This window comes from Folsomia candida, unplaced genomic scaffold (genome assembly GCF_002217175.1).
Source record: "Folsomia candida strain VU population unplaced genomic scaffold, ASM221717v1 Fcan01_Sc002, whole genome shotgun sequence".
Lineage (NCBI taxonomy): Eukaryota > Metazoa > Arthropoda > Collembola > Entomobryomorpha > Isotomidae > Folsomia > Folsomia candida.
This window is the reverse complement of record NW_019091194.1, coordinates 17,341,247-17,359,832: the sequence shown is the minus strand read 5'-3', so window position 1 is coordinate 17,359,832 and position 18,586 is coordinate 17,341,247. Positions and strand designations below refer to the sequence as shown.

The following is an 18,586-nucleotide window of genomic DNA, read 5'->3' as shown; positions in this document are numbered from 1 at the left end:
AGCTGGTCGTTGTTGTTTGTGAGCGAGAAGAGTGAAAGTGGATCTCTGAATCTGGTCTGACATTCCTTGTCGCACAAACTGTGTGACCAGTAGACTGACACATGTGTATATGCACGCTGACTCGTTTGTGCAGTCAGTCTCACTTTTTTAATGACGCATAATCAACGACAAAGCGCAATGATATATAATGAAGGTTTCGCGTAGGTCACTAAACTCAAACCCTCACCTGTCCATCATCTCGTCGTCAATTTAATATACGCTCAATAATAGATTCGACTCTGTCTGTTCTTGACGTATCGAATTAAAAAACCCCTCAGTATTTTATATAAAATTTTCATATTATGTACACATGTACCACAAAAAAATTCGAATTTTCCAATCAAATGTTGAATTAATTTGCATCAATTGCTTCATGTTTGGAACAATTACATAGGTATTTGGCACCAAATTCTCAAAGTCCTCACCAGTCTTTCCCCTTAACTGATAGGACAAGTGGGGTAATCGTCCTCCTAAAAATCTCCAAATTTCAAAGTCGTGTTCCCTCATTTCAGCCTTCCAACTACCTATAAGACTATTTCGAGTATTATGCACCAAACCCCCACCCACACCACTAATACCCCCACCGGTCCGAATCTATTTGGTCGAGCCCATTCTAACTCAGTCATTAAATTCCCCAGACACATGCTTTTTCCAAATCTGGTCAAAATCACGAGCCTTGGTTCGGGACAAAAACCGCACGGGAAATAGGTGCAGTTTGGTTCTATACTTTATTTGCAAAGTGATTGTCGCCATGTATGATCTATAATTAATGAGCATGCATGCTATGCATAATCTGAAGCTCCAACCGTGGTTGGACCAATGCCAGTGAAAAAGATGCGAAAATCAGAGAAGGGACTGCACTACAACATTCATTTCATGACATGTATTTGATGTGGCATATACGTAGCTGGCTCGCACCAAGGCTTATTGTTTGGTAAGCATTCGACGAGAATGTATGGGGCTAACGAGATGAAGCCAGTTATTTTGGATCTTTACACAAACACAATAATCCCCTGGCCCAGTTGTGCTTCAGCCTCGTTCCGGACCACAACCAACCACCAAAGCCGACGTTGAAAGAATGGCTTATTGTCTTGTTTTAATAAAGCCGAGCAAATAATGTAATTGTTGTTGATTGAACGTGCCGACTCTGTTTTGTTAGTTTCAGTGACAAACAAACACGCACAGCTCGTAAACACAATTTTATTCTCATTGTTGCTGACGCACGTGGTGGTGATCACTGATCAGACTGGTCAGTATAGCGACCAGCAGATATGCAGATATGGAGGAGATTATAACACAACTTGGCTTGTTTGCTGCGTCGTCTTGTTTATTAATTGAGTTCTTCGAGTAAGGTACATAAATGACAGTAAGAGATTTGCCATAAATAATAATACGAAAGGACGAAATACACAGATTGGAGTATGTGCTTATGTACGTAGCAGCAGAGTTATGCAACAAGTGGTCATTTCATATCCATGTACATAATAATCTACAAAACTCCAATAAATAATCTGTCCCCAGAGACATCATCCATCTCCATTAACTCTCAAATCCGCACTAATCCAATTCATGCAAGACCACCTTTTTTGCTACTACATACTCGTCCGTCTGAACCCTTTTGGATTAGATTAGTGAGCGATACAACAGTGATTTCAGGAGGAGGGGATGCCTACTATATTTTTACTACTTGATACAAGAGAGAGGGGAGTCAGTCAAGTTATTTTAGTTCAGTTTTTACTGTGAACAGTGGTGTTAGTCATCTCAGATCCAGCATTAAGCGAGGCTGATGTGCATAAGTGAAGTTATTATGTGGACGACGAGGGCGACGACAACGAACGCGACCATATTTTATTTCACTTGCAAGTAAGATGAGAACCACGGACTAATTGTGGGTCTAATGAGGTTCTGCAGTGTGTAGCACAGCAAATTGTGTACAGTTTGGTCTTACGAGTGTAAGCGGAGAGGAGGTTGTGATGCATAACTCTTCTGGACAAGATTTCCACTCGTAATATGATGGGCGACCAGAAGGAATCCAGTTAAACTCGAAGGACAACAAGTGATGGCAACTTTTGAACGAGTGGGGGCACACGCGGTGGTGGTCACCCTGCTACTTTTCCAAGTTTGTGCTAGTCTTTCTCCAGTCCAGACGGGCGTAGACGATACTGGGTCAACATTTCCATTAAATTCCAGCTTCATAAAAATTGGGTAAGGATTGACCTAATTATATGTACTGAATTGACATCCTTAAATCATCTCTGATCTGATTTTGTCCAGGAATGAGAGCAGCCACTTGCTCTTTGGCGTCGACCGTGACAAGATCCGCACACCTTTCGGCCGAAGATGTTTGGTGGACGAAAGTGAGACTGGGATAATCTGTGCTGACCTTTCCTCCCACCAAGACCCTTTTTATAAACCACTCCCCACAATCAGGTTTGCAGAGTTGGTCAACTGCTCTCTGAATTTGGCCAGGTTGAAGGCCATATTTCCCAAAGTTGTCACCCTTGTCCTTACGCATAGTCTTCAACTTAATAATGGAGGCGAAGATGTGGGGACCTGGCATGAAAGTAACGGTAGAATGTTTGACGGGTTAGTTTCTTAATTATAATTGAATAATTTACTCTTATGACGGTGAAAATAACTCGAATTTCTCATTTTCCCCACAAGAACCTGGTCGTCCGTTCGTTTCTTGAACATTTCCTGGAACTCATTGAGCTCTGCCCCCGTTTCGGACCTACTCCCACTTTTCCCATCGCTCGAGGTGGTCGATCTCTCGCACAATTTCGTCAACCAGGTGGAACTAGACCTTGGTCAATTCCAGGCTTTGAGATGGGTCGACATTTCAGGTGAGCGGTATAAATTATTCGTTGTGGAAAATCATGTTCATATTTGCAATTCGTTATGGCAGACATTGTGCACACATTTTACATCATCGCATCGCTCGTCCACCATCACTTTCCATCATCGCACGTACTGTTTGTCATTGCAGTTCCAATCCAATGTCATTCTCGGCAAACATTATTCCACCCAGCCGAAAAATACACATTATGCAGGATGATGTCGTATTCATAGCGTTCTTATTAGTTACATTATTATTAGGAGAGACCTTGGTTGGGGTTGGTCGTCGTCGTCTGTTTACTTCGTGTACATATAGGTCTGCACAGTAACATCATTATCATACTGCGGCACATCACCCACAGCAGAGGTTCCATATTTGGAGTTTACTGTACAAGCGTCACTTGTGTGTTTAGCCAACGACCACCGCTGCAGATTTCGCTTACATATCACTGAATAACAAAAAAAACTGTGGATTTTGTGCTGAGGTTTTTGAAATGCTTACATTATGATTACCGAACTTGGCCTGTTACATAAAGATCCACAATGACCTAATGCAAAATTTGTTAAATGCATGCACCATGTATGTATAATAATAATGGCAAAATAATGGAATAGATGGCTGGATGGATGAGTAAGGAGTAAGGAGACTATTAAATTAACGATGAGCACATTTTGTTGCATGGTCAAATCGCTAGTCGGCAAAGGTTCATTAAAAAATTCTACGACAGCGTTATTAGTTACAACCTTGGAGGATGGAGGATGGCTGATTATGCAATGTCACGATCTCAGCGTTACAGCGAACTTTATATAGCAGGCTGACCCTACTGATTTATTATTACTTTACATATCTATATTGAGCTATGTACACTACGCGACTTATTTAATGCTACTAAAAGTACTTATTTTTTTTTTAATTTTCAATGAAATTGCATGGTCTCCAAACCCTGCAAATATGCAAACTTATTTTTACACCACTTGTTCATCTTATATTGAACTACATATTTACAAATCTTGGAATGAATGTAGCGAATATCGTTTTGTACTTGTACTAGTATCTGGAAATGCAAGTTTTACGCAATTTAACTAATGTTTCGCCAAAGATGGTCAATATTTTTCATGACTATTCTTTTCTGGGCATGCCTGCAAATCATTAGTAACACTGCTCAAATTCGGAACGCTCTTTCGTGGTCACAGCTTCATAATATTTAGAAGCTGAATTCGTACGTAGGTCTCATTCCCCGCATTAAATAAAATAAGTTGCTTAAATATTAACGAACATAAGTTGCGTAGTGTAAACTAATCTAGCCCAAAGTACACATATAAATAGATCTATTTTTAGCCACAACAAATCTTTATCTAATTATACCCATACCATCTGCACTGCTGTCACTGCATGATTATCATATCATTATGAAGATGATGATCCTCTGGCATGAATGAATATGTAAATATGTAAGCAGATGCTGATGAGCGTCTCACATGATCGTATGAATTGACAGGCATGCCAATTCGACGACAGCAAATAATATGCAAAATATTTTTACAAGCCTGGAAAATAATTATCATGGTTATGTTAAATACTCCTTTGGTATGGCGCAGGTAACCCCTTGAACTGCTCGGCCCCAATGGAATGGTTGGACGCTGGTCGTATAACCCTTCTCCACGCCGAACGCACCCTCTGCGATTTACCACCTCATCAAAATAGGGCCAAACCTATTTGGAAGGTCAGGAAGCTCATCAAGGTATAGAAAAAGTCAAGACCACGTAAATATGTATTTTTGTAGATGACAAAAATTAAATGATGACATCTTCTTGTTTGACTTATCGAGAACAGAAGGTTCGTGACCAATGTCGAGGAAACTGCAGCTGTGATATAACGTACATTTGGGAACAGAATCACATAATTCACTCGAAAATAACGGTGAACTGTTCGGGGAGAGGCTTCATTGATTTTCCGGACCCGGCCACACTCCCAAATCCCACAGATACACTTGACCTATCAAATAATGAAGTTCGTATTTAATTAATTTACCATAATTGCTCAACAGTGTGCAACAAGGAAGCATTATGTATTACAACAATTTCCTGTCTGACAACAACAGATAACATCAATGCGACGCTTCGTGGAGGACGATCGATTTGAGGCGTTGGATGTGATGAACCTCCACATGGATTCGAATCATCTCAAATCTATCGCATTGTTGGAGACGTCCAATTGGTTTTACAACTTTCAAATCTTTACGTTTAGAAATAACTCGGTTTCAGAGGTGGGTTGACAAAAAATTGCATACATTTATGTACACCGTACATACAATAAATGCAAATTTTGAACATGTGCAATAGGTCCCCGTCTACGTGCTGGAAAACGTATTTTCTCACAACAAACGCATCCTACAAGTGGACCTCAGTCTGAATCCATTCCACTGTGACTGCACAACCCTTTCTACTCTCAAGGTAGGTGTTCTCATCATTCAAGTGATTAAAGAATTAGCGTTAATCCGCATGATCCGCCCGCAGATCTGGTTGCTCAAACATGCTGCTAACATCAAGCACATCGAAGACGTTCGCTGTCTCCAAGGAGGATCACAAATCCGTTACATGCGTCACGAAATGTGGTGCACGGTTGAAGAGGTTGGAGAGGCTGGGCTTGTGGACATATTCGACATGATCAGTTTCTTCCTGGTGCTTGCCATCTTTCTCGTCGTGGCTAAAGTTTACTATGACTATTGGAATTTGAAACATAATGGGAAACTTCCCTGGGTGGCCACTAAGATGTGAGTGAAACAATAATGTCTGGGATTTGTATAACGACGAGGTCACGAATCTGATGACCAACGATGCCCATGCAAGAGTCTAAGGAAGATAGAAGTGTCAACATAGTGACAACAGAAAGATGGCCACGATGACCAGTAGTGGGGACCAGTTCGCAGCAATGCAAACCAACATATAATGCTCAATTTCTTTTATGTATTTCTTTATTAAAAATATCTCACAAAATGTAAAAAGTAACAATAAGTATTCATTACATAAATAATAAGTACATGTCGACTTGGTTAAATAGCACCACCAAGTAATTTCTGACAAGAGAATAAATTATTATTGCTTGAAAATTATGTCACAACGTACAAAAATGTCAAGTACCATGTAGTTAAGGCGTAAATGCATACGTTTGTATTATCAGTTCATCAATTATTTATTAGTAATCCGTTAGATTGCAGTAAGGCTTTTCCTTAGTCGTAATTTACTATATATTGTTGCGACAAGTTAAATGACTGCTTAAAAAATTTCATCATATCACAGAGTAGAAGGGAACATCTGAAGATGCGGAAGCTACGTCCACCAAGGCTTTGTACACATTGTCAGGGTAATGATCAATCATCATTTTAGGTGTGACTCTGATCTCGCCAAAATCATTCCGATCAGCCCAGTGCCACTGATAGCGAGAGGATTCGTCCAACAGCTCAGGTCTGAACATCCATCAAAATAAAAATAACCAATTTCTATCAATTTAAGATCGTTAAAATCGTGTGCACTCACCTCGAGTCAAATATAGGCTTTTCTGTGATGTGCATAATCCGACCTGTTATGAGAAAACAATCCAAACTAATGATATTCTGGTATAGGAATGTTTGTACATAACGTTGTGGTCAAATGTAAGAAACTTAATCTGTTATTAATCATTATTCATTGACGCATGTATGAACAAAGAATAATGGAAGTTTGCCCTTAAACAAGAAATTAATATTCGATTCCTTTGTGTGAGCCATGTCCTTTGTATGTACATATAAACTTGCGTACTTTTACACGTTTAATATAACTAGAAAAAACCTTACCCGGTAGAAACATTGGACACCTAGTCACAGATTCACGTTGCAATTTTTGACTCACTTCTGCTAGTGATACCTGATAGCGGGCACACCCATCGCAACAAAAAAAGAGCCAAACAAACAAGAGTTAATATTCTACTTGTCCAAAGCCCATCAGCGTATAACTCTAATATGAAGTAAAGTCTCACATAAGTGTGATAGTTTGGCTGTTCCATGTCCCTTTGAAGAAGGACAGTATCAGATCGGACGTCTTGTTCGATCTCAGAAGTAGTGTTTGGCTTATCCTCAGTGGTGGAAGTAGAATGGGTCGTTGCCGTCCCAATGTTAGGAATTCCTCCCACGAGGAGATACCAGCACCCACCCACTACGATCCGATACTATAGCAAAACCAAGTTTAATAATTTAGTCCAGTATAAAGTAACTCGCAATAAGTAATTGTGTTATCATGATCGAACGAACCTTTGGAGCTTTGCAATCTCGTATCGCAATTATTAACGTTTCCTTAAATCTCTCAAAGGCTGGCACGCTAAGGCGAGAGACAATGTCATCTCCAATCACAATGGAAAGTGTGAAGGCTTCCGCAAATTCAGCAGCATCCAGAGAAAGCAGTCCACCTAGTCATAAATAATCGATAAAGACAACAAGATAGTTTAAGATAAAATTGAGTCTAATCTTTAGTGCGCCTCACCTGGAGGTGAGTAGGCGTAACATTTGAGATTCGGATACTGTGAGTATAAAAGAAAGCTAAGAACTGTTGCGGCACCAGCTCCCAAACTATGACCTGTAAGCACCAAATTATATTCCGGATACTCTCTCCTAGCTCTCTCGAGTATACGAAGAGCATTCAATTTCTGAAGTATGTTTCTTGCAGCCATCATCATCCCGTAATGAGCCTGACAAATTACAGGCAATTTAATTTTTGAAACCGACTGATTAACGGTTAGTCGTCTGTATTTCTTATTACCCGCAAGCCCTCTGGTATTCCAATTCCCTCAATCGGTTTGGCCTCCGCAGTAAGGTCCGTAATAGCATCGCGAAGTGACATTGTTCCTCTCACGGCAACCACGATAGACTTTGTCGAATGGTCAATCGCTACATAGAAGGGAGTTTGAAAGACAGAATTATGGAAGGATGCGTACCTGTAAAAAAGAAGCATTATATCTCCACTATTTATATGCTGTGATTTCAACCGGGTCCTATGATGTTAATAAATGAACCACAATATTTATGTACGCGTACCACAGGTCACAATTTTCAATGGATGTCGTCTGCTTTAGAGCCGAGGTATTACAGTAGCAGCAATTATCCCCTTCCACGGAACATGGGTGGGATCTAAAATAAGCAGAAATATTTAGATATACTTGAATTAATTAAAAGCGTGTCAACCAATCAAGCTTATTCCTAGTTCAACTTACACGCAACACCCACAACAAAGAATGTTCTCCCAGAGTCGAAAGAGTCCACTTTTTGGATTCGCTACTAAAAACCATGGCCAACCATACGAACCGAGAGCATATTTCATAAAGTGGGTCACGGTCATGGGTGAGTTCCAGTTAGACGTGATTTGTGCCACATCACTCGATCCACTGCTGTCTAAAAATGATTTAGAAGGGCCTCCTCCTCGACGCCCTTTGAGCTCGCTGGCTTCTGCTTGAGCCTTCAAATTTATTACGATCAACCCAGCAGCAATATCAGTTGGGACGAGGTCAATTTCTTGGTCGAATACATACGCCATGATTTTACCAACATCCTGCAATAATCCCCAAAAAATTTGCATACTCAAATATGAGCATGACTTAAACATACTTTGTATACCTTAAAGGCTGACCGGTGAACCTCATCTCCTCCAAAGCATGAACACATGATAAATCGACATCGCTTTTCCCAAACGCGATGACTCCGATGATCTCCATGAAGGACGCTGTCGCGGAATCGGTCATAGTCCATGTCCATGTCAAACGATTTATTACTTGTGGCTCCACTAGGATCAAACACTAGTCCAATAAAGACAACCAGGATGAAAATCACGACCCAATTTAGAATTACTAGGCCTGTTTGGATAAGAAATACAACACATTTTTACACAGGGACGTAATGCAATTCTGTTGAGCATATTGGAAATATCAGTTACATTTGATAAGAATCAAAGTCTCGGGTGCATCATTGCAAATAATTGTTCTCGTAAAAACCCAGATTGTGCCTAGAACGTTCCAACCAATTTCTGAAATCTCTAAAAGGCACCTGAACCCAAAAGAAGGTGTTTTGTTAGTGTTTGGTTACATTATATACATCGTCGTGATACCTGAGATACAAAAAAGGCCGGACTAGCCGTCGTGCTTGCGTGTCCAGCATATTTCCAGCCATGGAGGCCTGAACCAAGGCAATGTCGGAAAACAAGATGACCAGGAGGATGATGGTGTTTCCCCAGAGGTAATTTCTCATAAAATGACCCCCCGGACATCCAAGCTTATCTTCCTCCTTCCAGTACACCACACTTCCCCCAATCAACCTATGTACATAAAATCAAAGAATTTATAAGATCATAGAAATTTACTCATTTAATTCATATTTTATCACTTACCAGGATATCCTAAAAATTGCGTCGATAAATGCAGGGAAGACAAAATCGTCGCTTGCGACTTGCCACCTTCGCCCGAAAGCTACGAGCGCAGGCATGATAATGATAAGACTAATTAATCAATCAGGTCTCGCTCGAGTGAGAATCAACCCAAAAAATCTCAAATTGGTTTTGCCAGTGTCGTTGGTCAAAGACTATAAAATAACAATTCAGTTTCAATCCAAGCTCAATTATTTTATCAAGTTCATTGTTAGCTGCAGTAATTGTTCAATTTAATTGAATCAATTGACAGAACCGAATAACTGCAAAACGGTACTTTTTACGCCTTCACCATTTTCAGTATACTCTTGGTTGTTTATTTTAGTTTTGAAGTATATCATTAATTTAGTTGGGTTATTTATGATTACATTATTATGATTATTGTGCGACCAAATAAATTGATCAATAATAACGGTAAATTTTTACTATTTTAAGACTTGTATTTAAAGAAAAGGAAGCACGTTTGTTGGTATTTATGCAATCAAGAAGTGAGGGGATTCCAGATGATCATCACACCGAATATGCCTATGGAACATAATATGCATATATACTTTATGATGACATGTGATGTATGATTATATGACTAACTTCATTCTGATCAAGATTTAGCAGTTTACTTTTGTTGTATAAAAGGATAAATGCATGTCATGCAGAAACAGATATATCCACTTCAATCTGGAACAAATGAAAATGGGTACTGAACATGGGTTATTCAATGCATGGGGCAACATTTCTAGTCCCATTATTGCATGGGTCGCATTGTAATAATAACAAATCTATCTGTTTCACTTTGAAAACGGGAATTTATTTGAACGGGAAACGAATCATATCGACAGGAATTATAAAGAAGTTTTACATGTACCAAATTATACAAAATTATACGCGGGCATACGTACCATATTGATTAAGTACAATGTAATTTTAGTAATTACGCATCAAAATGCATCGCATCATTATTATCATTCTCATTCACATATATGTATCCAACCATAACCATAAGCTACTTTTCCGTAAATTATTACACATCGAAATAATCAACATGCTCCCCTTTCACAAATTGCTTATTTTCCAACACCGTAATCAGCTTGGTTACAGAGGTAAGTGGAGATAACACCTTTCCTGAAGTCAGTGTCTCGTTCATGATCTCGGTCACGCTCTATACAGACAGAAGTTGTCGGTAAAATATATTAACACAAAATGGTCCATCGCATTGTCTGAAATCCCGTCTCGTATAAAGAAAACTTGTCCTTACAGATTAGATTACAGTTTTCTTAATTGTATAATTATTTACTATTGGTTGGAAAAAGTTTTCTCTTTTACGACGTAACGCTTAGACGTGACCAGATGACACGATGGAACGCGGTTACATGTAATCAGTTAAGGTTAAGGCTTACTTGGTCACCAGTTTCGCGACAAGCTTCATGGAACATGTCGGTTTCTACTGGCCCAGGAGCCCAGGAAATCACCTATTATTGTAAATGAAATGAGTACTTATTTCCATGTGCAATGAGAAACAACAATTTAGAAACCTCACCTGAATTCTAGATTCTTCCATGGCTAATGTTTTCATTATCATATCACGACACGCTTTCCCGGCAGAGTAATACCCCCAACATTTAAACGGGTCAACTCCAGCAAGGGATGTAATTTGGACGACAGATCGCTGTAGTATACTGCAGAAGTCACATTAATTTACAAACATAAATATTATAATAGATTTAGATTCTGTAAATATCATCATCATACCTTGGATCCGTCTCGTTAAAAACCTTGAAAAACTCCGACGTGAGCATTATCATTGAAGTGATATTAACTGTCCAATAGTTTTGAATCTCGGTGAAATTATCCATCTCAATAACGCGACGTTTGGCATTCCCCAGATTTCCAGCATTATGGACAAGTAAAGCATGTTTGAAGGAGGTTGCAGTTTCTTGAACTCCTTCAAGGGCAGAAGATATCAGATTAGCGTATTCTTCTGCAGAAGGATGCAGAAGGTCCATAACGGCCGTGTGAACATTGATCCCTTTTCCCTCTGTGCCAGCAAGAATTGTTTCCTTTGTACCCTCTAGGCCTTCAACAGTTCGAGCGATAAGGACAAATAGTGATCCTAAAACAACGAATGCAATATGTCGTATTTGTTTATATACGTGTGATTTTTTGTAATATAGCAATCATGGCTCCAATGTATGGTATATTAAGATAAAGCAGTCAAACTCACCTGGAGCTACATGTTTCGAAAATTCAATCGCAATGGTCTTTCCAATGCCGCGACTCGCCCCTGTCACGAGGCAGAATGTTTTAAGTCCCCAGAAATTCATTCTTGTTGTTTTTGATTTGACGACGTGGACGTTGTTGTCACCTCGACCTCGTTTTCTTCTTCGTAGGTACTGATTGATGCAGCTGCCACGCCCACCTGCAAATGGTCCGCGTCCAAGAGGTGTACAAGTTCCTGGGTGGACAAAGCCTGCTTCTCGGGGGCTAGTTTTTGAAACAGAAGATTCGCCTTTTTCAGCTCTTCGTCTTGATCTAGATCTGTCTCAGGGCAAGGGGGTGAGGTGTCCAGAAGAAGGCTTCGTAGGGCCGCTTCCTTACTTTCTTGCAGAGAACGGAGGATGTTGGGCTGCTGTTGAATTTTTGAGAGGCGCTTTTCTGCAAGATTATTGGGTAACATTTTATATACTTTTAGATTTTTTTGTTCAGAAAGTTTAAAAAAACCAAATAGAGAGATATTCCATAGTTTATGCTTACCCAGGGATGCGAGATATTCCTCAGAGTCTGGAAGTTTGACGAATGCTGCTGGTCGGTCTGGACAATCCTCCTCCGGATCAAGTTGGGTTAGGTCTGATTTAATAATGAAATTGTCCTGGAATGTAGCAGTGCTGTTATCGTCACTACTACTAAGAAGACTGCCCTGTTTTTGTTGTCCAAGGTCGTCCACTTTTTCTGATGTCAATGGCCCAGATGAACACCAAGGGTCCATTAAGATAATTAACGATGGATAACTTGACAAACAACAGACCTTTTATCCGCCCACAATGATTTGGTAATTTAATTAGTTTTATTTATTAATACGGGTGGATTCTGTACACTGTGCAGGTGCAGCATTAACAATGTCAAAATATCAACTAGAAGTTCCAACAACAGAAAACTTATTTCCTTCCCCAAATGACAGAGACAGCAGAGGTGATTCAATACAAAGCGTACATGTAAATTTCATACAAAATCACATTCACAAGTAATAATTAATCTCGTACACATACATACATGCAGCATTTCTAATAGACATTTTCTATTTAGAAACAACAACATGCGTTACAAATTCTTCCCCAGCCTTAACACCACTGCGCAATTCGCCATCCCCGGAGACAGAGGCCCAGGTCATTTTCCTCGAATTGTGGGCATGGGCCAATACTCCACTTTTCGTTATCACGATGGCACCCCCATCTCCTCCCACTCTCTCCGTCATGCTATTCAAGGCAGTGAGACAAGCCGTTGAGGGGTCCATTCCTAAAGCAACACGATATTTTAGGGACATGATGAAGTTCTGGCCCAGAACTTCTGGGACGAGATGTAATATATAGTTTAATTACGTATAAAATATTTTCTCACCATTTGAGATAAAATTTGCAATTCTACTGGAAAGACAGACCCTCATTATACTTTCACCCAGTCCGGTTGCACTAATTCCGCAATTTTGGTCATCGCAGAAAGTTCCTCCGCCTGGGATTGGGGTGTCGCCTATGCGACCCGGCATCTTGGCGCAAATCCCACCCGTTGATGTCGCAGCTGCAATCTCGCCACGACAGTTGATCGCCACGGCACCAACTGTTCCGAGACTTTTTTCTTCCACACTGCTGGAATAGAACGGCCGGTGTTAGCATATAATTGATAGGCATATCGCATATAGAGATTTGAGATACGGACCTATCCATATTTTAATATGCATAAATTAGAATGATCACCTCTTGGTAATACAGCTCCCCGTTTCAGTAGATGGTGCGATATTTTTAGAAAGAACTCCTTCCAGCATAATTTTCGCCCTGGGTGAGACCAAGGATTCATTCGACACAATAGGAAATCCTTCTCGAACGGCAAACTCCAACGCACCTTGCCCAGCCAGCATGCAGTGCTTTGTCTTTTCCAAGACACGCCGAGCTACCGAGATGGGGTTCGAAATTTGGCAAAGTCCACCAACCCCACCTTAAAAGTTAATTAGCTTTTAATGTGATAATAATATTACACCGCTGTTGCTTGTCTGGCCCTTTGAGTGGTTTTGATCATCCCACATAGTATAATAAGTGGTAAGGTTAATTCGAAAAATACAATACATTTCATGCATTAACGCATCTTCTAATACATATGTATGTACATACCAGTCGATAAATCTTTGCCACGTATTATCATAGCGTCCATTTCCACGTCCCCCGCAGAATTGAGGACTGAACCGAAACCTTACACATCAAGAAAAAAATATTAACGTGCCACAACCAGGTTGTCTTAAATTTAGAACATTACAAAACATAATTAATTGTTCTTTTGCATACGTTTGGCATTAGAGCTTATCATTATATTATATATATACACCACAAGCATAGTCGCAAAAAACCCACACCGTTTGTGGCCAACAACCAAAAATATTCCTCGGTTTCTTATACAGTACATATTTCTTTTGATACATTTCATTTTGTTTATTGTATGCCAAACTTTGACCCGACTGACCTGCATTGCATTCGACATTGTCCTCCATAACTCTGACTGCAGCTTCCACCGCATCCAATACGTTATCCTGTCGAAGCAGAGTTTCCCATCCCACGACCGCTGCCGATCTGGTCACCTCCAGCTTTGATGCGTTTCTCTCATCAGGAAAATATCCGGCCCCAGAGTGAACTATTATTGAGGGCTGAATCATAGTTATCTTAGGCCTGAAATAATCAATAAGTGGTTTCGAAAACACCGACCCAACAACAGGTTTTGATACTATTTACTAGCAAAAATTTTCGTGTTTTGCAACTTTGTAAAGCTCATCGATTCAGGGCGAAGTGAACCAGACGTGAGTGTTGATAATTTAGTTATACTCGAACAATATGAAGACTTCCTCGTCTCTCACTTCCGGTTCGTCATCACCGACGCTGAGCAATGAAGAAATTGGACGGTATAGTCGCCAAATGATTCTTCCAGAGTTGGGACGCCAGGGTCAAGAGAAACTGAAAGGGAGTGGTGCACTCATCGTTGGCGTTGGTGGACTCGGTAGAACGACTTTCCATTGTATCTTTCGAGCATAATTATTAATATCTTAAATTACAATACGAACATAATAATTATAGGCTCCCCGGCTTCAATGTTTCTTGCAGCGGCTGGAGTGGGTAATCTACCCCCAATTATTATTAGATTGCTTAGCGGTTACGACACTCTGTAGTTTAGCTAATTGACATTCTGGGCCTTTCTTTTTTGCAGGTCGTATTGGCTTAGTCGATTACGACGTCGTGGAAAGGAGCAATCTTCATCGTCAAGTTGTCCACAGTGAGAAAACGGTTGGAATGTCAAAGGCCAAGTCAGCTCAAAATTTTCTCTCAAAGTAAGTTCCGTGAATACAACAGGTTATTTTTAGGTCACTAGTACCTAATTGGAACCCTATGTAATGTCTCGACAGCCTCAATTCTCACGTTATCATCGACATTTACGAGGAACCCTTCACGAATAGTAATGCAATCTCCATCGTGTCCAAATATGATGTTGTCCTTGACTGTACGGACAACGCAGCGACACGTTATTTGCTCAATGATGCTTGTGTCCTGGCTAAGAAAACGCTCGTTTCCGGAAGTGCATTGCGGTTTGAGGGCCAGCTAATCACGTATAATTATGCGGATGGACCCTGCTACAGGTATGAGAATTCACCAGCACAAGTTTTATTAATTTTTGATATTTTTATTATATACATATAACTCATTGAGTAAGAAAGAAAGCAACACTTCACCATTCGCAGGTGTTTATTCCCTATTCCACCACCACCCCAATTTGTCACCAATTGTTCCGACGGAGGAGTCCTAGGAGCTGTTCCAGGTAAGCCTTACTAATCCTAAGTAGTTTGTGTTAATAATTTTTAATAAGCATATACATGTAAATATAAATATAAATATAAATAATCAATAAATATTAATTAAGGAACGATTGGAACTCTTCAAGCACTGGAAGCTGTCAAGCTTTTGAGTGGTATGGGACCTTCGTATGTCGGGAAAATGCTCATGTTTGACGGAGTAACTGGATCATTTCGAGAAGTGAAATTAAGGTCGCGACAAAATGGATGTGCAGTTTGTGGAGACAATCCAAAAATTACGGAATTGTTGGAAGATTATCCAGCATTTTGTGGATCTGGTTATGATGACAAAGTGAGTTCATTTCGGAAATTTTTTGATGCAATGTAACTCGAACTCTCATATGTAAATGAGATTTCCTAAATGTATCAGGAAAAAAATGTTGACTTACTTTCGACAAGCGATAGAATAACCCCACAAGAATACGGTAACGTACCAAAACTACTAAACTAACATATGTATAACTGTGATGTGACTGTGATTGTGTGGATAAATTTATTAAATATTGAATAGACCGGATCCGTACATCCAACATTCCACATATTCTACTTGACGTTAGGGAACCTCAAGAACTTGGAATTTGCTCACTTCCTAATGTTTCTAAGAACGTTCCCTACTCTGGAATGGATTCAGAAATGACCATGATGGGGTTGGAAGACTTTTTTCTTCAGCATCAACAAGAACTCCAACAATCCAAAAATGGAACTTCCTCATCATCTCCACCTATTCCCGTGTTTGTTGTGTGTCGTCGCGGAAATGACTCGCAACGTGCTGTGAAACTTCTACAAGACAAGTTCTCCGGACTCTCCCTCTCCTTCAAGGACATTCAGGGTGGACTTCATGGTTGGGCAAAACATGTAGATACCAACTTTCCAATCTATTGATCTAGCTATCTACATATCCATTGATACAGTTTCTACTTTTGTATCCCATTTTTATTGTATTCATACTTTGGCAGTTTTGTAAAGTACTTAAACTAGTCGTCTTACCCTTCCTGGTGGGTACATGTTTTTAATTGGTGTTTTTGGTTAACTGCTGTTTGATATAAAAATAAAGTGGTTATTGTAAATTAACGTTATTTTTATTTTGAAATATAAAATGTTTGTTCCGAATATTATTTGTTATTCGTTTCTGTATTCTTCTTGAAGGAATAGTGAATATCTGGCAGACTTCGTAGCTTTTCTGCTGCTTGCTCAGGAGTCAGGTCACGCTGGGATTGGGCCAACATTTCGTATCTACAATGACACATTTGAAAAATCATTTACTATAAGGGGTGAGGTGTATGTGTAATACTGTGTACACTCCAATTTAGGTTTTTACCCACCCGACCATAAACTTTTTCACGGTGGAGGATCGGAGCAAAGGGGGAAAATACATGCCGTGAAATACCCAGTGGGAACAATCCTTCTGCAAGAACTCTCCAGTGGGAGCACCTGCATACAAATAATAAAACCTACAGACCTAATTTAACCCGTGTCAGGAATAGATTCCGCTTGTAAATTTGTATGACGTAACCAAACTAAACTATACTATTTATTACCACCCCAGGCAAAAAAAAGCATCACAATCGCAAACTGATTAACCCATATTATTATATAACAGCATGTATGGTTGTCCGAGTTGGTCTTACCGTGAAACCCCATCGAATAAGGACACGTTACCTCGAAGAGGTTATCATACTTAATCGTTAGCCTCTTAATCATATCTGCCAAAGTCACTCGCTCTTCCTTCGTACAATCTTGTAATCGTTGGATGTGGCGTTTTGGTAGGAGTAGTGTCTCATACGGCCTAAAATGCATATCTTTTTTACTAGTCTCAAATTAATTAATGTACAAAAGGTTCGATTTTGAGTACCACACTGCCCACCATGGCACCAATCCGACCCAATCTTCATTTTCGCACACAATACGCTCCTGAAGCAGGAAATATGTGTGTCCTCATGAATGATGTATGCAAATATGTCGAAATTCAATATACAAATTTTCACACCTTGCGTTTCAGTTCTCGTTTCACATAGTCCATCAGAAGTGGTGCCCCATGCTTCTGAAAATATTGGCGTTGAAAGTCATCTTTTCTCCGTGGTTCATTGGGAAGGAAGCCGGAAGCCCAAATTTGACAGTGAGGGTGTGGATTCGAACAACCCATGATGGCTCCCTTACCAAATAGCAATGACAATTGAATTATATCGTCAAAAATTAAAGTGAATTTGACCATTAGACGTAGTGACTTATTTCACCTTATTTTCAAATATTTGTACCCAGACATATTCTCTACCTAGGTCCAACATTTCTTCTACCCACCTATTAGACAACACCTGTATCGCATCGCATCGTCATACAATCAGCATTGCAAAACTATTTCTGTACCTATCCACCACGGCCAAGACCTCAAGATCCGTCATAACTGGCAATGTCACATTAGACTTTGGATGAAAGCACATCACTCGGCACGTCCCCTTAGCTGGGATTGCTTGGAAGAGTGTGTCCTCCTCAGTATTGGGGAGTGGACCTGGCACATTGTCCAATAGGGCAGGAAAATCATTGGCAAAGGTGAAAGTTGATGTGTAATTTGGATTCAGGGTCCCATTCGGTCTGACAACTCCAGGACAAAGGGGATTCTTGGGATCAAAGGGAGGGACGGACGCCGAAGATTGCGCAGGTTCCTCATGCCCGGCCCAGGGACCTTGGAGGATTTACAATTTACAAATATGTACTCAATTTTAATCATACGAATGAATAAGTCATACGTTGACACCGATGAGGCGAAATCAAGACCCAATCACCGGTCAAGGGATTGTACCGTTGGTGTTGATGTTCTAACAAAATACGACATTGATAAATGTAAGCAAAGTTGCCGCATTGTTTGCACTTAGTTAATTCTATTGCAAGTTATATGAATTTTGAATTACCAGTTGGGTTAAAATTGTCCATGACGTTGAAACGCTAATAATTTTGTGCAAGTGACAAATGAGAAGTTCTGATTAAAATGAGAACGTAACCTCTATTAATCAAATACTTATCATCATCAGCAGAGTGACGAATGTGACGATGACAGAACATCAACACATGACACGTGCAGTGCGCACAGCTGCAAAAATATCATCATAAAAATGCACAGCAGAGAGTTTCTTCCGAAACAATGTATTGCCATTGCATTGAAGTGATCATAAGTACAAG

At 40.0% G+C, this 18,586-nt stretch overlaps 5 protein-coding genes across 8 annotated transcripts; 2 read left to right on the top strand and 3 right to left on the bottom strand.

The window, feature by feature from the left end:
* Nucleotides 1–1,074: 1,074 nt before the first annotated feature.
* On the top strand, nucleotides 1,075–5,984 carry LOC110843620 (protein singed wings 2). Its single transcript, XM_022089603.2, has 8 exons — nucleotides 1,075–2,244; nucleotides 2,314–2,625; nucleotides 2,704–2,882; nucleotides 4,474–4,616; nucleotides 4,709–4,885; nucleotides 4,977–5,141; nucleotides 5,218–5,328; nucleotides 5,392–5,984. The coding sequence occupies exons 1-8, from the start codon at nucleotides 2,099–2,101 to the stop codon at nucleotides 5,650–5,652; spliced, it is 1,494 nt and encodes a 497-aa protein (XP_021945295.1). The 5' UTR covers nucleotides 1,075–2,098; the 3' UTR covers nucleotides 5,653–5,984.
* Nucleotides 5,832–9,876, bottom strand: LOC110843619 (diacylglycerol lipase-beta). The gene is made up of 13 exons (XM_022089601.2): nucleotides 9,283–9,876; nucleotides 9,004–9,210; nucleotides 8,833–8,942; nucleotides 8,517–8,752; nucleotides 8,117–8,451; nucleotides 7,941–8,033; nucleotides 7,666–7,840; nucleotides 7,390–7,594; nucleotides 7,161–7,315; nucleotides 6,890–7,078; nucleotides 6,708–6,777; nucleotides 6,412–6,454; nucleotides 5,832–6,341 (listed from the first exon to the last, which is right to left on the bottom strand). Exons 1-13 carry the CDS (start codon nucleotides 9,375–9,377, stop codon nucleotides 6,164–6,166), a joined length of 2,091 nt encoding a protein of 696 aa, XP_021945293.1. The 5' UTR covers nucleotides 9,378–9,876; the 3' UTR covers nucleotides 5,832–6,163.
* A 225-nt stretch (nucleotides 9,877–10,101) lies between these two features.
* LOC110844231 (sepiapterin reductase) lies at nucleotides 10,102–14,263 on the bottom strand. 3 transcript variants are annotated; one of them, XM_022090385.2, is made up of 6 exons: nucleotides 12,067–12,221; nucleotides 11,537–11,967; nucleotides 11,065–11,425; nucleotides 10,853–10,991; nucleotides 10,713–10,784; nucleotides 10,102–10,474 (listed from the first exon to the last, which is right to left on the bottom strand). In XM_022090385.2, the coding sequence occupies exons 2-6, from the start codon at nucleotides 11,634–11,636 to the stop codon at nucleotides 10,337–10,339; spliced, it is 810 nt and encodes a 269-aa protein (XP_021946077.1). In that variant the 5' UTR covers nucleotides 11,637–11,967; nucleotides 12,067–12,221; the 3' UTR covers nucleotides 10,102–10,336. The 3 variants fall into 3 exon arrangements, 1 of the variants encoding a protein (XP_021946077.1); XR_004834023.1 differs by lacking the exons at nucleotides 10,102–10,474; nucleotides 10,713–10,784; nucleotides 10,853–10,991; nucleotides 11,065–11,425 and adding exons at nucleotides 12,928–13,172; nucleotides 13,281–13,518; nucleotides 13,692–13,769; nucleotides 14,038–14,263 and having other exon boundaries at nucleotides 11,633–11,967; nucleotides 12,067–12,825; XR_004834024.1 differs by lacking the exons at nucleotides 10,102–10,474; nucleotides 10,713–10,784; nucleotides 10,853–10,991; nucleotides 11,065–11,425 and adding exons at nucleotides 12,928–13,169; nucleotides 13,281–13,518; nucleotides 13,692–13,769; nucleotides 14,038–14,263 and having other exon boundaries at nucleotides 11,633–11,967; nucleotides 12,067–12,825.
* LOC110844228 (adenylyltransferase and sulfurtransferase MOCS3) lies at nucleotides 13,808–16,522 on the top strand. 2 transcript variants are annotated; one of them, XM_022090380.2, is made up of 9 exons: nucleotides 13,808–14,286; nucleotides 14,352–14,565; nucleotides 14,643–14,681; nucleotides 14,773–14,893; nucleotides 14,969–15,199; nucleotides 15,278–15,378; nucleotides 15,481–15,704; nucleotides 15,783–15,837; nucleotides 15,924–16,522. In XM_022090380.2, exons 2-9 carry the CDS (start codon nucleotides 14,403–14,405, stop codon nucleotides 16,292–16,294), a joined length of 1,305 nt encoding a protein of 434 aa, XP_021946072.1. In that variant the 5' UTR covers nucleotides 13,808–14,286; nucleotides 14,352–14,402; the 3' UTR covers nucleotides 16,295–16,522. The 2 variants fall into 2 exon arrangements, with proteins under 2 accessions (XP_021946072.1, XP_021946073.1); XM_022090381.2 differs by having other exon boundaries at nucleotides 13,811–14,565; nucleotides 15,302–15,378.
* On the bottom strand, nucleotides 16,470–18,474 carry LOC110844229 (probable galactose-1-phosphate uridylyltransferase). Its single transcript, XM_022090382.2, has 9 exons — nucleotides 18,319–18,474; nucleotides 18,157–18,225; nucleotides 17,777–18,092; nucleotides 17,647–17,710; nucleotides 17,400–17,564; nucleotides 17,265–17,323; nucleotides 17,041–17,198; nucleotides 16,735–16,843; nucleotides 16,470–16,645 (listed from the first exon to the last, which is right to left on the bottom strand). The coding sequence occupies exons 1-9, from the start codon at nucleotides 18,338–18,340 to the stop codon at nucleotides 16,525–16,527; spliced, it is 1,083 nt and encodes a 360-aa protein (XP_021946074.1). The 5' UTR covers nucleotides 18,341–18,474; the 3' UTR covers nucleotides 16,470–16,524.
* Between the last annotated feature and the right edge of the window lie 112 nt (nucleotides 18,475–18,586).

Bases quoted from the DNA above. Each gene is read 5' to 3' on its own strand.
- LOC110843620 (XM_022089603.2), top strand. From the start codon at position 2,099: ATGGCAACTTTTGAACGAGTGGGGGCACACGCGGTGGTGGTCACCCTG. The intron at 2,626-2,703 runs GTTAGTTTCTTA...TTTCCCCACAAG, and splicing joins AACGGTAGAATGTTTGACGG to AACCTGGTCGTCCGTTCGTT. The intron at 4,617-4,708 runs GTATAGAAAAAG...TATCGAGAACAG, and splicing joins AGGTCAGGAAGCTCATCAAG to AAGGTTCGTGACCAATGTCG.
- LOC110843619 (XM_022089601.2), bottom strand. From the start codon at position 9,377: ATGCCTGCGCTCGTAGCTTTCGGGCGAAGGTGGCAAGTCGCAAGCGAC. The intron at 8,753-8,832 runs GTAACTGATATT...TTATCCAAACAG, and splicing joins GACTTTGATTCTTATCAAAT to GCCTAGTAATTCTAAATTGG. The intron at 8,034-8,116 runs GTAAGTTGAACT...TGCTTATTTTAG, and splicing joins CTTTGTTGTGGGTGTTGCGT to ATCCCACCCATGTTCCGTGG.
- LOC110844231 (XM_022090385.2), bottom strand. From the start codon at position 11,636: ATGAATTTCTGGGGACTTAAAACATTCTGCCTCGTGACAGGGGCGAGT. The intron at 11,426-11,536 runs GTGAGTTTGACT...TCGTTGTTTTAG, and splicing joins TTCGAAACATGTAGCTCCAG to GATCACTATTTGTCCTTATC. The intron at 10,785-10,852 runs GTGAGGTTTCTA...TTACAATAATAG, and splicing joins TGGAAGAATCTAGAATTCAG to GTGATTTCCTGGGCTCCTGG.
- LOC110844228 (XM_022090380.2), top strand. From the start codon at position 14,403: ATGAAGACTTCCTCGTCTCTCACTTCCGGTTCGTCATCACCGACGCTG. The intron at 14,566-14,642 runs GTAGAACGACTT...TAATAATTATAG, and splicing joins CGTTGGCGTTGGTGGACTCG to GCTCCCCGGCTTCAATGTTT. The intron at 15,705-15,782 runs GTGAGTTCATTT...TAAATGTATCAG, and splicing joins GATCTGGTTATGATGACAAA to GAAAAAAATGTTGACTTACT.
- LOC110844229 (XM_022090382.2), bottom strand. From the start codon at position 18,340: ATGGACAATTTTAACCCAACTG. The intron at 18,093-18,156 runs GTATGACTTATT...AAATCCTCCAAG, and splicing joins TTCGCCTCATCGGTGTCAAC to GTCCCTGGGCCGGGCATGAG. The intron at 17,565-17,646 runs GTGAAATAAGTC...CTATTTGGTAAG, and splicing joins TACAAATATTTGAAAATAAG to GGAGCCATCATGGGTTGTTC.